General features: G+C 39.8%; 1 protein-coding gene across 6 annotated transcripts in view; it reads right to left on the minus strand.

Moving 5' to 3' along the window:
- The window catches only part of edar (ectodysplasin A receptor), a 44,366-nt gene continuing 27,388 nt past the window's right edge, over positions 1-16,978 (minus strand). For 5 of the 6 annotated variants that reach the window (XM_005451942.4, XM_019353309.2, XM_025903792.1 and 2 more), the window contains 9 exons: positions 16,237-16,418; positions 13,648-13,733; positions 10,293-10,370; positions 10,045-10,170; positions 9,873-9,947; positions 7,201-7,273; positions 3,436-3,763; positions 3,256-3,319; positions 1-2,861 (listed from right to left, as the gene is read on the minus strand). In XM_005451942.4, coding sequence (XP_005451999.1) covers positions 2,476-2,861; positions 3,256-3,319; positions 3,436-3,763; positions 7,201-7,273; positions 9,873-9,947; positions 10,045-10,170; positions 10,293-10,370; positions 13,648-13,733; positions 16,237-16,418 — 1,398 coding nt within the window. In that variant the 3' untranslated portion in view covers positions 1-2,475. The remainder of the gene's footprint in view (positions 2,862-3,255; positions 3,320-3,435; positions 3,764-7,200; positions 7,274-9,872; positions 9,948-10,044; positions 10,171-10,292; positions 10,371-13,647; positions 13,734-16,236; positions 16,419-16,978) is intronic. The other variant, XM_025903793.1, reaches the window with a different exon arrangement.

A 16,978-nucleotide genomic window follows, 5' to 3' on the forward strand; every position in this document is an offset into this window, starting at 1 on the left:
TTTCAGCCATACATCTTTATTAAGATATAGTTTATGTACAATAATAAGTTATATATACAGCGACACTTTGGTTCTGTAGAAGAGTTTGTGTGTTTTTACATGCTCTACTATACTGCATGTGCTACTGAGGTAAGTAATTCATGTTTGGCTTCTGCTTGTTATTATGTCAGCATATTACATGTCACACAAAATTTGTCTTAAAACAGGCTGCACTTCAGTCCACTGATTCACATATTTTTTTTCTTTTTAAAAATTTATCAACAGCATATTACAATTTAAAAAGAAGATTTGTGAAATGAAGTGGATTTGATGATGACAGTCAAGCTCTAGTAAAGCAGTACATTTAATTGTAAGCTTTAAATCAAGAACAAACAGATTCTGGAGTCATACTTGATAAGCATAAATGTAAATAAATTTAAAATATTGGAGTCCAGCTCCAGGTTGGCATGTAAAATGGGAACAACGAGCTTTAGGAAAGAAAAAAGTCTGCGCTTATCAGTCATGGCAGATTACGCAGACAACATCAGGTATCAGATAAAGATCAGCTCCGTTCCCGAGAAATGAGATCAAAGCCAGTTTCGGCATTGCTTGGACTTTTGGTTAAGTTTTGAAGCTTAAATTCTGCAGGAAGCAGCAGAGTCAACCTACAGCATGTTAACATCACTTATAATGGACTTCAGAGGATCATTAAAATGCAGGTCTTTAAAAAGGTTCAATCAGATGCTTAACAGACCCACAGTTTATTTACTGTACGTACAGCACCTAAGTGGCTTCAGCTGCTTTCCAGAACTCACACAACTGCATGCTGATCTTGTTTGCTATATTGGTCCCATCGGGGAGAGGCGAGCTATAATCCTGTGTGTGAGCATGACTGAGCTAACCACAAGAGCTGAATAAGACCAGACGTTATAGGACACAACTGCAGTGCTACCTCCACCGCAACCGACTGCACCGTCTCACCGTTGACAGCGCAGCAACCCCGGAGGCATTTAGTCATTCCTCTGGCCTGGCACTGCTCTTTTTAATGCAGTGATTTTATAGCTTTTCCACTGGGCTTTCAGTGGTTAAGTGGCCCTAAATGCTTAATTAGGTGCTGGAAATCACAGGCACTTTACACCCGCTCTGTAAACCACAACACTTCAGCCTATTAGGGGCATGGGGAGCCACACGCCAAATAATTAGGGCTGGCGGCAGCACTAGACCACAGTATTGGGGTATAAGATGGAAGAGGGCGAATTATTGGGGTGGAGGGGGGTCAGAGAATGGGTCATTGCTAAGGAAGTACGTGAAGTAAGAGAGTATGTGAGAGTTGTGTGTTAAACTTGTAGGCGGTGGACTGCAGACGCGCGTGCTTAGATGGAGTACAGGCAGCGGAGTAATGTTCATTCAGTGTATGGGATTAAAGCTGAAACACTGAACACACCACCTAAAACGAGTCCATGTGTTTTCGGGTTTTCTTTTTTTTTTTTTGTGAGGTGCTTGGTTGAACTTTTCCATACACAACATCTGCTTGTGATCAGTGTTTCCACATTTACCACACATATGTTAATCAATGAATAAATCCGGTCGGTGTTTTAAAGTAAACAAGAGTGCAGAGTCAACCCAAAACTGATCCTCGAGAATAAAAATATCACAATCCACTCTAGCACACTGTTGTGTGTTTGCTGGTGACTTCACGGTTTATGGAGAGACACCGGGGCGTCCTCAAATGGCGAAAGTTCACAAGCAGGTTTACCAAATGTAAGCCGAGCTGAGCTGAAGGATGTTTTCCACTCAGACACAATGACTGCTCTAATCAGCCGTTTTTCCTGTTTTAAGACATGACTGAGTTATGAATGTTCGCTCATGCTGCGGTCACACCAGATCACTTTCTTTATATGGACACAAACGTCTGGTTATGTCACTGCGGCAAGGCTTTGGTGAGAAACTTAAGTGAGTAAGCCAGTAGGAAGGCATCCTCAGTCTGCCACTTTCCAGTGACTTTCCATTAGCATGCCATTTCATCTTTTCCTGGTGATTTCTTAAAAAAATGTTTAGGAAAAAAAAGATGGAACAAAAAAAGAACTGTGCATCCAGCGCACAGGCTTTCCACATGATTTTTTACTAAAGTGTTGCATTTGTGAAAGTCCCGAATCTATCAAAATGGGAACTAATTCTGATTCTTATATTCTTGCAAAAGAGAAATTATTTGAAATGGCAAACTTGAGGTTAATGTGAATCTGAGGCCTTTGATTTTGCTCTCTCTTTCAAACACTTTGAAAGACAGAAAGTGTATTTCAAACTCTTAGCTTTTATACATAAAAGAAAAAAAAGGATTGTGGACAGTAAAGTCCATCGACATTCTTCATCTAATGGGGTAACGTGTGTATTTAAATGTGCTTTCCTCCTTGTCAGAGCAGTAAATGTCCGTACATACATGTGTACTGTAAGGCAATCAAGTCTCTAAGTCTCTTATGTTTTTGCTTCACTTCTTATTTAAACACTGGCGCAGCGATGGGATGGAGATGGGCAGGGGGAAGGACACACTAACTGGCTGTGAAAACTGCCAATTCCCTGCCGTCCAGCCACTGCTGCCCCCTCGCTACTGCCCAGCACATCTGCACAGAGCGACTCCACGGCGTCCAGCCTTTCGATCTGCACCAGGCGAGTCAGGAGGTCGGGGATGCTGTAGCCCGCCGTGCTAACCCTCTCGAAGAGCTGCAGGCCGTCGCTCATGCCTCCGATCTCGTCGCGTTTCAGTCCAAAACTCTCAGCCAGGTGCCTCCACGTCTTCACCACGGCGGCGTCGCTGCTGTAGGAGGAGCTCAGCATGCGGCTGGCCTTCTCCAGGCAGTCGAAGGGAAGCTCTGTGGGGCTGAGGCCTGGGTAGAGACAAATAAGCTTGTTTCAGAACTTTCATTCAAAGGTTCAGTGGAGCTGTAGATGGCATTAACCCCTTAAAACCTATTTTATCATATCGGTTTTTATGAGTTTTTAAAACTTTTACATGATAAGTGTGATATTTATTTCCTCTCAAATACCTTATAAATTGCACAATTCATTTTTAAGCAATAAATTGCAAAAAATACAGAAAGTATGACACAAAAAACTCATATATATAAAATAATATTGAGTTATCTTTTGTTATTTAGCTTTATTTTATGGAGTAGAGTTTGAGGGTCAAAGGTTGCCACCAGAAAACTGTGAAACCATGCTACATGTTGTTAATGATAAAACTTGTTAAAGAGGATATTTTCCTCTAAGTGACAGATTTACCCTCAGTCGCGTTGCAGGCTCTGGCATACAGATCTAGAATCTTTCTCCTTCGATTCTGTAGCATCTGTGAATTAAAAAAAAACCCAAAAAACGTTATCCCCAGATGATACTTAACTGAGAATCTGTTCATAATCAGATTTTTTTACTCCACTATAACCAATAAAGGCCTCGTCTTCCTACCCCTGGGGTTTTATTGTTGTTGTTGATCCCATTCACACTGCTGATGTGGTTGCTGCTGGCGATGCGGTTGACATTGTTCATGTGGTTGGGACTCGGGATGTTAGTCTGACTGGCTGCAATGCCTGGGGTGCCATTGCATACGCGGCCACGGTCCAAGAGACCCAGGGAGAGCAGGCAGAGGTCGGGTTTGTTGCCTAAGTTGACCAGGCACAGGTTAGGGTCGAGGTTAGTGGTCTCTGCCGATCCCTGCTTTTCTGTTCCTGCCTCTTCGTCGCTGTCGATGCTGCGGCTCAACAGCTGCTCATTTTCCGAAGATGCATCGTTTTCACTGCAAATATAAACACATAGGTAAGTATGCATACAGAGGTCGATGATACTCGTATTTGCAGGTATATGCTATGCAGTCACAAGACCAAAGTCAGCAGTCCTCAGTGGATTAGAAGCAGGCAACTCTGAGCTACAGAGGTGTCCACCAACATCTCAGTACCTTAATAATAAACACAAATGCAGTTTGCTTAAGGTGTACAAAGTTTAAAGGGTTAATCCACCTCACTAGTTCCTGGTGAGGATTAGTTATTTCTGTGAACTTCAGAGACAGTGATTGGTGGATTTATTTACCTGTGGGCAGTTCTATTTCTCAATATCTAGTCTCTATGACTTTTCTGGCATGCCTTACTTCAGAGGTGAAGGAAAGTTCACTGCCTCACCACCATGCAGCGTTTTTAGCAATCAGTAATCATAAAACATTTTTATTTAATAAATGAAAAATCAGCTATTTGTTTTTAATTTTCCCTAAAAAGAAATCACATTTATTCAACTTAATTTCACCTACTCTGCCTCATCCCACCGAATTGCTCTATAGCAAGCTGCTGCTCTTTTTATTTAAAGACATAATAAATAAGATAAGGTAAATGTACTGAACTGCCCTAGCTGTAGCTAGGTATGCCAAATAAACTGGCAACTGCACGTTTACACTTGAACGCTGCTTTTCACGCATAAAAAGCCACTCTTTTGTTGCAGTCAGAGCAATTCTGCCCTGCCTGCTGTAACACTATTACATTAACATGCAAATGGTGACAGCTAACACCCAAAGAATGACTTTTGTCTTTGCAAACGTAGCAGGAATCAGAGAAGAATGCTGTTTTGTTGCTGATGTTTCTAAGCAGTTCCTGTGATTGACTGAAATAAGCAGGGCATTTTAAAATATGATACTATGTAATATCATTTTAATACCGCTCCTCTCCCTCTTTCTCTCTCTGCTCTGGATTTTCTCGCAAAAGCACTTTCTTGACAGAGATGCTTACAGAATGCCATTGTTTCGATGTCCTGGGCTCATCTTCTAAACACACACACACACACACAACATGGCATTGTTTCCCAGACATCTTACACCCACTCTGGCAGCTAATGCAGTGAGTTAGCACATCCTCTGGCATGCTGCTGTACCACACTATTTATGCTGCGGAGTGTGTGTGTGCATATGTGTGGCTCCTTTATTCTCTAATTTACACCCATCTCAGTATTATCAATCTAAGCGTGCTGACTACAAGCACTGTAACATCTGAGCACAGTGCTTCATTGTAATTTTGTGTGCAGTACTGTATGCTTTATGCACATTAGCCACCAGCAGCACTGTCCTCACATGCGGAACAAGATGTAGGTGAAAGAGGAAGGTAAGAAAACTGTCGTTCTTTTGTTGTCTGCCAGGACATGCTTTTACCTGGTGGTGGTTTACGATGAAGCCTGGAATAAATACCCCTATCCCGCTTGACAACTACCCTCTCTGTTTGTCTCTCAGTATTTGCCAGACTTCAGGGCTCATCTGTAGCCCTCACATCCCCCTCCAAACCCACCTCTTTTGCCTTCTCCAAAGCCACATAATGGCTTTTTACTAAATTGAAAAAAAAAAAAAGACAAAGAAAAACCCCAAATGAATGTGTTTTGAACACTACACATATGTGTATGTATATACAGGACAAAACTGCAGTGACTTGTATTGTGGTCGCTTAATTATGGGCACATTCTGGAATACTGATTAAAGATTCTCTTTGTTGAGTCTACGGCACCAAATACAAATGCAAACACACACATTAGTATACACAAACATATAATGCACATTCAGAGAGTGTCGCCTCTTCATTGGGTACACATGTGAAATCTAATGAATCTGCATTTACCCTATGGTAAAATTTATGAAAGTAAAAAGAAAGTAGTTCTACTTCATGTGGTTAATAAAGTCACAGTGGGTGTGCCTAACAGTGAGTGGACATATAGATTATCACCGATACATTTAGCACAGTTATCCTGAAGTCTCTAACATTCGCAAATTTCATCTTTGTATAGTGTTACGCTTGGAAGATAAAAGTATTTTAGTTTGAAGACCACACACAAGTTTGTTCGTTTACAATTTAGTAAGTAAATGGGTTGGCAGTTATTCTTTCGTATCTTATTATTCTTTTTTAACTTTAATTAAATGTGATAATTTTTCTGCTTATGTCCACTGGATATGTTTGGCTTCTACAACCACAGTATAATAAAATTACAAGACCCTTTTTGCTGTTTACAGAAATTTCACCCAGTGAACAAAATCAATAAACAATCAGCAGATACATTTAAACTAATTTGTCTAATGATTAATGTTATTAAAAATGTATTTAAAATACTTTAGTTTCATGTTGCTAGTACCGGATTGGACCCTCTTCTGCCTTCAGAACCACCTTAATAATTTGTGGCATAGATTCAACAAGCTGTTTGAAACATTCAGAGACTTCGGCCCATCTTGACAGGCCAGCATGCAGTTGCTGCAAATTTTCAGCTTTTTTCAGTCCGTGATATGAATCTCGTGTTCGACCACATCCCAAGGATGCTCTATTGGATTGAGATCTGGTGACTTTGGAGGAGATCCGAGTACAGTGAACTCATTGTCGTGTTCAAAACATAAGTTTGAGACTATTTGTGATATGTTACCGCGCTTCTAGCAGCCATCAGGATATAGGTACACCATGGTACTCCTGCTGCTGTAATTCCTCTGCTTCAAGACTTGACATGTGGATTCACAGATGCTCTTCTGCATACTTTGGTTTTAACAAGTGGTTATTTGAGTTACCGTTGCCTTCCTGTCAGATCGAAGCAGTCAGGCGATTTTCCTCTCTGGCATCAAAAACTCATTTTCAGCCAGAGAGATGCCACTCATTGCATATTTTTCTTTTTCAGACCATTTTCTGCAAAAATCTAGAGACGCTTGTGTAGGAAAATCCAAGTAGATCAGCAATTTCTGAACGACTCACACTAGTCCATCTAGCATCAACAGCCACGACACCTTCAAAGTCACTTAAATTACCATTCTTCCTCATTCTGATGCTCAGTTTGAACATCAACAGGTTGTCTTGACCATGTCTAAATCCCTAAATCCATTTAGTTGCTGCCATGTGATTGATTGATTGTACTGTAGCAGACTTTCTATTATAGCCTTGGTTATAAAGATCTCACTGGATAAAATAAAGTCTTTTGTTTATCGCCTTGATCTAAATCCCTAAAATCATGCACGTGTGTGTGGAACCCTTCATCTTCTGCAGAGCCGGTGTAGCTGAGCTCATAACAAGCTGCATGTCAGCTCTTATCGGATCACGCTTTCAGTTTTTTGCTGCCTAAAACTTTAAGCTGCCTGGATTTTTTACCAGCAATCACAGAGAAGCTTTTCATTTTGTCTGAACCTATTTGTGCACTCAGGTTGAAGTAGGCCAGTGAGTCAGACTCTTCTCTCACCTTTTCACCGTCTTCTGAGGAGGAGCTTTCAGTTTGTCGAACTCGTCTTTCTCCGAGTATATCACCACATTGTCTGCGACGCCAAAAGAGAGAGCACACAGGATTACTGGCGTTTTCAGACTAATTTAAAATACAAGAGACACACAGAAAACTTCAGAAACCATAAGACATCAAGTGTGCTACAGTACATGGTGTGGAGACACATTATTCACCAAAACAAACCCAAAAATATCATCGAAAAAAATTCGTTACGAACACACAAGCGATCCACAAGCCCCAAACTAAAAAGAAAAGCGCTCAAATCCAGTTTTGTCAGCTCCGCCGTTTTTTGACTGCATCAAACGAGCCATTTTTAATCCACGTTGGCATCAATTAGAATATAAATATGAACATGGGTTCCTGAGGCTAAAAGCTTTTTTTTTCCTAAAACGGAACTGCACTTGGAGTAATACATAAAAATGATTACAGTGGATATTATATTAAATTACACTTACATCATGGACACTGATAGGGATAGACAGCATAATGAGTGAATACCAAAGTGGAACAAGCCCTGTGTGTGTGTGTGTGTGTGTGTGTAAGGGTGTGTGTGAAATAAAGCGCCTGTGTCTTTCATCTTGGAGCCTTATTAAGTCAGTGTCTACATGAGTGGCAGATAGCACCGGTAGAGCTCCAAGCAATGGGCTTGTCTCCCAAATACACACACCAGTCATCCAGAGTGCATTCACAGACTCGCACTGACCCAGCCAATTACGATAACCCAAAATTAACTAACAATGCAGACTTTTAGCTTTAATGACACTCTAACCACTTTTTTTTTTTCTTTTTTAAGCTATCACGTCTTAAGTTTTAATGTGTCTGTGGCCAGTGATACAGTAACTGTGTGTGTGTGTTCTCATTCACACCACATGTAAGTGGTTAGTCAGCCAGTCTGGGATTGAAATCGAACAGAGCATCATTGTCATGAAAAATGGCGCCTAAAGCAACGTATGGCTTCGGCTCTAGAAGCTTTTGCATTCCACCATGATGTATTCATCACGCTGCACGTCTATCAGCCTACACACACACACATAAAGTGTAAAAGCACACAGCTGCATTTGAATACACAACGCTCCAAATCGCATGTGTGCACATAAATACAACACTGACACGCGGAGCCAGCACAGTATTAACATTTATACGGGATTCTATTAGATCTGATGAGATGATACAGTTTGTTTGATGACACATGGTCAGCACTGCACTGGTTGCAGGACTGATTTGAACATGTGTCCTATAATTCACATGTGGAAGCTGCTCCAAACACTCTTCAAATACAAGGAAACACTTTTTTTCTTCTTCAGTATGTAATGGTTGCAGAACAGACTGCAATGTCTAACTTCAATCAAAAAAGAAAAATCATTATCAGCTGAGCCCAGAGCGCTTCAATAAAGCTTTGGATAATACATGTGTGGACACCTTGTCCAAAGATAACACTCGGTGTTTGGTTTGACAAAGCCAGTCACTCATTTACCTGAATTAAGGTTTGTAAGGGGGGTTTTTTCTGCAGGATTTAGTGCTACCGCGTGGTTTCTATTCATACTTCCGCTGACTGCTGAGCGCATTCGTGTCATCGCAACTATTTTTTGAGTCATCTTACAGTCTTTAAAGCTAAGAGTGGAAAAAATGCTAATTAGAGCTGCGCTTGTTTCTCTAATCATGTACATTTGTGTGTCTTTGTGCTATTTGAAGTGCGCTTTTTAAGTTTGATTTAACTTTATCGAGTATATATTTTGTGGGCTAAGCTTTTGAAAATGTGCAACATGTGAGGGGAGTTTATGGAAACATGGTAATGATCAGTTAGTGACTGTCGGCCTGTTTACTTTTACAGATATGAAAACAATGAGAAAGTTGGAGAAGAAAAACAGATGGTCGGCACATAAACAACCCCTAATGTCCCAAAGTAAATGTATGCTCGTAGTTATTTTGTTTCTACCCTTTGTTTGCTATTTCAGGACAGGGAACTATCCTCTTGTAATAGATTGTGGAAGAAATATCTTGTGGTATATTAGCTTATAATTGCGTCTATATTAACTAAGTAGTCTGAACGATGCCGGTAACTGCAGCTACTTTTCTTCTTAAGCACCGCTGACCTTGGTTTTAAGAACAAAAAGAAAAGGGGGGAAAAAGCACCAACTTTATGTGGCCTTAGAGTTGAAAGCCAAATTTGTGGCACATATGCTTGAAGTGGAGAGTTCCTCACTGGCTTCCTAGCATCCCAGTTATTAAAAACATGTATTGAACACATGTATTGTATTTGTGTTTTTCTGCCTTAAAATGTCAACTTGTTTGACTTGTTTTCAATCCAAGCCATTATCCAATTAAAAGAAAGAAAGAAAGAGAGAGAGCGAGAGAGAATACGCAAGATGGGGTCAAAAGTGTGTCTGCATCTATGCACATGGCCAAAAATGTGGAAAATGTTACTATTGTTTATGCAAGTATATTACTCATATTTCCCATAAACATCACAATGTATAATCAAAACCATTATAAGGGTCATAAGTGGGATACTAGCACACATGTAAACAAATTAATTGTTTTTTACTACCAATTATGAGAGTGGAAAAAAACATCTCAAACAATAATAACAGTGTTCGTGTGATTAATTGTAGAGTGTGCGCAGCCTGTCTCACCAGGGACGTCTTTCTTGTCTTCCTGTTTGTTGGTCTGAGCCTCCACTGCTTTCACAACCTGTCCGGAGCAGCATGCTGCCAAAAAACACACGTGCTCATTATAAATATCACAAAACACAAACATCTACTTTTCAGATGAGATTTTGCGCGCGTGTTTGTTTATTCGTCTCACCCTGGCCATTCGGTTTGGCCTTCAGGATGTAAAACATGATGATGAGAACAATGGCGATGGCCATGATGAAAATGGTCGACATGGCGATAATGAGAGCTGTTGCCAGGTGACCCTGTCCGGGGGAATCTGAAAGATGGAGGCAATGATGTAAAGTTATGTGTTGTGAGAAACGAGAGAGAGAAAGAGAAAGAAGGGATGACTGATGGAGACAGAAGATGATATTTCCGTTTGTGTGTTTTTGTGTATACCTTTAATTACAGAAGGGAACACAGTTGTGCTACCACTGTAAACTATTGTTTTTTCTTTCGGTTTGTTGGTTTGCATGCCTGGAAAACAAACACAAACACACACACAGAGACAGGCTGAGTGTCGTAATTCAGTCTACTTCGTTAACTGCAGCTGTAACGCACACATTCTCGTTTATGGATAATTTCTAGTTCACGTCCATCGCCACACATTTCAACACACGTGACCCGGAAATCACATTACTATAAAAACAACAAATCACATTAGTCGCCTAAAGGCACTTTAGACTTTAGGTATATTAGAGTCCTTTCACCATTTGTGGGTGGCTTTTGTTACCTAGTGTCTGTCTTCAGGCTTTATGCTAAGTTTAAATAACTTAATTAATAATTTAATATTTAAACTTCCTATTTAAATATTGAGGATCAAGCAAAGAAATGGTGACTGGTGAAGAATGGATCACCATATTCCTCTATAAATGAGTAAATGTTTCAGATTGCTCCAAAAAGGGAGGTACCCCAGATGCTTCATGGTATGGACATTTGTTATTGGCAAAGTTTGCATCCCATCATTCACTACTGGCAGCATGTTAGCTTTGGCCTTGCATTTTATTGACCCCAAAAGCAATCCACTGGATCATTCTGCAAACGCTAACATTTCACAAAAGAAAATCATCTGTGCTAGCAGCAGTAAAACTTTATTTCTTTCAGACCTTCTCCTGCTGCAGTAAACAAACTGTTACATTGGACAGGGTGGACACAAAGCAGTAACTCTCTGTCCAGATTTCCCTCTGTTTCCTATCTGTCCTGCTCTTTTCGCCTCCTCTCAGTGTGACTCTTTCTGGATTATTCATCAACTGTTTTTCCTCTTTCCTAACGGAGCTGTAAACTCCTGGCAGCTCATAAATCAACTCTTTTAATCAGTCTTTCCTTTCACCGAGCTGATATGCTATAGACCTTGTTGGCATTTGGCTTGCCACTTCCCATGGTCTCAGAGCCTCATATCACCACACACACATACAGAGACAAGCGCAGATCGCAGTGCCCTGTGGCTGAAGTTATTAACGTGAGGTATCTGTTTAGACTCTCTGGATAAGGACATGAGCCTGATCTGGAATTCTCTTTAGCGTCTTGTGGTTTAATCTCTTAATCATGTCTCGGAGTCTGAACCCAGGCTGAAAAAATGATAATTTCCCTGAGCGATCTGACTGCTTAGGTCCCAACAAACTGAGAAGAGCAAAATTACCCAGCAGTGTCTGAGGTGACGCCTCTTACAGCAGGGTTGGCAAAAAAGATTAACATTATGATCTCTGTTGATACTGGAAATGCCATCTTTTTATTTTTAGTGCATTTATGCTCACTTGAGAAACGGCGCACAGAAATCAAAAGGTGACCGAAGAAATTGAGCAACGTCTACAGACTCATCAGCAGCCTGTCAAAGGGTAGCATCAGCGCAAGCACAAACATGCTAATCATCTTTTTTTTTCCTTTTTTTTTTCTCATACCCGCCAAAGTTTTAATTATCGCACACACAGAGCGAGGCAGGAGCCAGGGTAATTTACAGATTACATGGCAAGTGTCAGCCTGCCTTCACCTTAAGCAAAGAGAACTCCCAGCTTTCGTATTTACTGTTGGGGGCACATTATTTTTGAAGACCTCATTCAAAGGGATGTAATTAAATTGTGCATGATTTAAAAGATAGGGAAAAATTCATCCAGTCTAACGAACCTAACTCCAGGAAGCCACACTGCATGATTTACATCCATGTCAGGTTTGTTAAAGACTTTGATTTATTTGCTTTTTAAATTGATTTGGTATCCCAAACATATCTTAGAGTTATGGTTAAAATCTTTAAAGTAGAAGGGCACTTGGAATATAAAAGAATGATCTGGATCGGCACCAACATTTAATGGGTTCTTCCTTTGGCCATGCTTCAGCTTCTCTGAGCTTAATAAAACCGAGCCGGTATTTTTTTTTGCATTATATTGCTGAAAGAGAAGCCACAACATCAAAACTTAGATCCACCTTGGCTGAAGCACAACAAGTAGGACGGTTTAGGAAAAACGCAGTTGATAACCCTTTTACAGTCATCCATACAATAAAAAGCTGAGCTGCAGGAGTTTATCAATTCCCCTATCTAAAGACAGGTATTTCCCAGTTTTCAAAATGAGGAGAAATGCAAAATGTTTAAATGAAAAGGGTTTTAAATGAGATAAAATACTTGCTACATTAGCTATTTCCTTGTAGTATTCACATCACTTTATCTTATCTTATTTGCATTTCTTTACAGCATCACTCAATCACTCATTTCCATGCCTGGGAGAGACAATTAGGTTGCTGTTGAAAATCAAGTGCTTATCCTTACACACAGAAACAAGCACAACATACACACACACACTTCACACCCTCTTCTCTGCAGGCCCAGGCTGCTTTTTGGGGTTTCAATCTTTCAAAACACGCTCATTAAATATGACACAATAAAAATAGTTTCCGACTCAAAGGGGATTTTGAGCAATTAAGGGACAATGAATATCGTTTGCTTAGCAGGATGTACCATCCAGGGTCACAAACGCAGTTCAGATCCTGCTGATGTTCTGATCTGTCACATCTGGATGAACCCACGGGGGGCAAAGCAGAACAGTAAATGTCTTCAGCACTGCTCATCATTAGAAACACACTAGCACTGTTGAAAGTTTGCAAAAAGGAAAACAACCCGCAAGAGACTCTGTGACATTGTACAGTGAAAAAGCAATTAATCTGCTTGCATATCACAACACATCACACATCCACTACACAGCAACCATGCCTCCAATTCAGGAAGGTCAAACAAACAAGAAGATATAACTGCTCAAGATTTATGCGGCGTGTTGCAAGTCTCAAGAAATGTCTGTGATTGCAGCAACAGTTTGCACACACTCACACACACACACATGTATATATAGCCTATAGTGTCAGGTAAGCAGAATAACCAGTGAGGCAACGATGTTATTGATAAGCAGCCAAACAGCCCTGTGGAGCCAGAGAAGCACTGATCCAAGGAGGGGGGGGAGAGTGGGCGTACAACTTCCTTGTATCCATCAGAGAGTCTGGCAGAACTCAACACAACCTCTGACCTTTAATTGTTTCCTTAAATGGAGCACAGGCTTACAGCAGACATCTGCTTTTCCACTGTCATATTGTGCTTCCTTTCATTTAGGAAAAAAACTCTAATGTTTGGTAGCTTTTGTAGTTGTTGTATGCATGGATAGAAAGCTGTAATGTAAAAGTCTAAAATTCCAAATTTAGAGTTGGGAGATAACATAAAAAAAAATTGCGAGAAAACAAATGGAGCAAAAATTGAGGAAAAAATAGCTGAACTTACATTCTTTGGTGTTGCGTGGTGCGTTTTGGCAGGAATGGCAAACCATCCAATAGGGTTTTTCTGATCTGTTCCCCAACCTGTAATACCTGGAAAACACAAATTGTCTTTAATAAAAGCAAGAAGGGAAAAACTGAAGAGAGGAATCACATATTGATGAAAACTTTCAGACACAACCGGGTTTGAAGACATAAGTTCAACACGATTCAAAAGTATGTGGAAACAGCAAAGGTTAAAAGTTTGAATCTGTGAGGATATGTACATAATTGATGCCTTGAGGGTACGAAGCATGGCTTGGTACAGATATCGCTCTGAGTTATGAAGCGTCTGTGAGAGGAAAGGAGAGAGGAAGGTAGTGTATCATTTGTGCTTGAGGGCACAAGTGAAATATCTGAATAAATGCACATGATTGCAGATAATTAAGTAACGATTTCATATGGAACACTCTTGTTTGTGCAGACATATAAGGAGACATCTGATTCGATGTTTGTAATGGACTTTAAATATAACCGTAACAGCAAACTCAGTCTAACAGTTCGTGAAAATAAAGAAACGGCATCTTATTCACTTATGATGAGCAGTTTTTTTTTTTTCAATACTTGTCAGTCAATAAAGAATTTATCAAAACTTGATTCACAATTTTGTATATTAAAATCTTGTCGCTCTAACAAAGCCGTTATTGAAGTGTTACTTTAATTAGAAAAGAATATTTAGAAAAATATGCACAAATTAGGTTACTACTCTGACTTATTAACAGAATAATAATTATTATACTGGAAAAACACCAGAAATTATTAATTTTTTAGCAGGTCTTGTTGGGATTTGGTGCTTTTCAAATGAAATTTAACTGAATTGAAAAAGTCTTTTGTTATTTTCAGTTACAGGCTTAGACTGTGATTTATAGAGAGGTTTACTGATGTATAGCCACATATAAAGTGAAGCATCTACAGTACAGACATGAGTGAATGCAATGCACACTCAGTCCTGTAAAAATCACACAAATCAAAAGCAAAAACATCCTGTGACATAAGACTCAGAGCCAAACAAAATTAGAAGACAGCAGATCATCATCCAGGCTGATGACAGGATGAGATGATTTCAACATTAGACTCCCTGTGATAGAGTGGGAGGTTTCTTAAAAATCCCCCAATCATGAATTTCCTACCTACTATATTATGTATTGCTATATTGCCCACATGTAACCAAAAAAATGTTTCCAATGAAATATGATTGAATAGAAAAAAAAATAAATAAAAGCAAGCAATTTATTGGCGGCGACACAGCATGATTGATGATGCAAAGGGCAAATAAGGAAGAGGGAGGAGAGGAAGGTCTGGCAACATTTAAAAGTCCCTTATTGACTTAATATTTATGTGGCATGGGGTTGCAAAGACAACTGCCATGTGCAAATTGAAAAGTGCAAGATTTAGTGTGTATGCATACAAAGCGAGAGGACGTATGAAACCGAATGGAGCACGGCAGCCTATTCACATGCTAAATAATGCATCCGCGTGCGAATCATATTAAAAATGCATGCTGTACAGTAAATCGACGCTTGAGTCGAACATCCATTCAGGACGTAATCAGCCGTGTCTGTTTGCCCAAAGATGAGTTGTCATAAATATCCTTCTTTGGCAGAATTAACTGGCATCCATAGCAAAGTTATCCATCTCTGTAAATTTATCGGGAGACAGCAGTATACGGCTGCGATGTGTACAATTAGACGGAATGAGTCATCTGGGAAATGTTGATCTTGCCAACTAAAATAACCACGTCTGTTGTATCTGCCTTGATCAGATTAAGTACCTTGTTAAGAAAAAAAACTACACTAAACAAAAAAATGTCTCTTTAAAAATGTCATATGCTTATTTTATTTTCATAAGATCTGTACTTTTCTTTTTCAGACTCCATGTGATTATTCTTTTATGTCTCTTGTATGTCAGGCTGCTTTTAAATGTACTTTATGGAGTTCTGATCACAATTAGTGCTACAAAGCACCTGGATCTATTCTTTCTTCTTCTTGTGTCTGCATGCAAAGGGCGATTTGTTCGAGTGATGTCATTGGTTTTACACCAGTCAGTGTTCTATAGGTGGCAGTAGTGTGCCAAGAAATGCAGTAATGCATCAGGAAAAGGTAAAAAGAACTTAGCAACTAAGCAGCTAAAACTGGAGGCAAACAAGTGCTCAAGTCATTTTTAAATATAACATTGAGCCAGATGTTTTAAGGCTTAAGCACCTGTTATTCTTATGGGACACATATTTACAAGGACATGTAAGAAGACGCACCAGGAAAAAAGTGACAGTTCACCTGTCATTTGCATATTTAAAAGGCTACAGAGGCTATTTTTTATTGACATGCTATCTCATTATTGTAATGCAAAGTGAATAACAGATGGGTGAAGCTGACCATAAGTGACATGGAAATTCATCGCATGCATTTGTCTTATTTACCAATTAACATTGCTTAAGTAACTGAAGCCAATGAAAAACACTGAGTATATTTTAATAGTTCAATGATTCTTTGTGTGATCATTTAAAAGGTGTCCTGCATGTGTTAAATGGCTGTTGCCTCTGCTTGTTAGTGTGCTTTACCCGGGTAAACAGGGTCCACACTCTGCGTCGCGTTCGGGAGTTCCTGGTATGTGAACAGTGGCACTGTAAAGGGCATGACAGTCTGTGTGACGTTTGCAGATCTCATATTTCCCTCCGGAGTATTTTCCCTTTGGGCACAGCACGCAGGTAAAGCCTTCATCCTTCACACCATGACCGCAGGTCTGCAAAGCACACACAAACACGTTTTTTATAAAGAGACGTTTTCAGTTTTATGATCAATTATTAAATCAAAAAACAAATAAATACAATTTACAGATCGCTGATCATTGACATTCCAACTGTGACGTGGACACACGCATTATAAAACAGTGATGTGTTTCTATCTCTGTTCTGAGACAATCTAACATTACTTTTTCAAAAGACAAGAGGAATATCTGATTTTTTCGCATATCAGATTTGTGTGTGGCTGGAGAAGCAGGGGCTAGCTGCGCATGCTTTTCAATGACTGGTGTTGTTTAAGACGACTGGTATGTTTTCGAGCATCCATCTCCTCCCATCTCCACATGGTAATTCCTCTCAGTTGGGAGGCCAAACAGGCCACACGCAAACACACACATGTAAAAACACATCAACCTCTTTCTCTTTTTCGCTCCTTTCATCTTTCGTTTCCCTCCCACTTTCATCTGTCTATTAAAAAAAGCCTATGCCTCTTAGCTTTAGGCTACAGCAGGCTGACTCTTACAGAAATCTAATATTCTCTCCCTTCTTTTTTTGACGTCCG

Source organism: Oreochromis niloticus, linkage group LG16 (assembly GCF_001858045.2).
Source record: "Oreochromis niloticus isolate F11D_XX linkage group LG16, O_niloticus_UMD_NMBU, whole genome shotgun sequence".
In the NCBI taxonomy this organism is placed as follows: Eukaryota; Metazoa; Chordata; class Actinopteri; order Cichliformes; family Cichlidae; genus Oreochromis; species Oreochromis niloticus.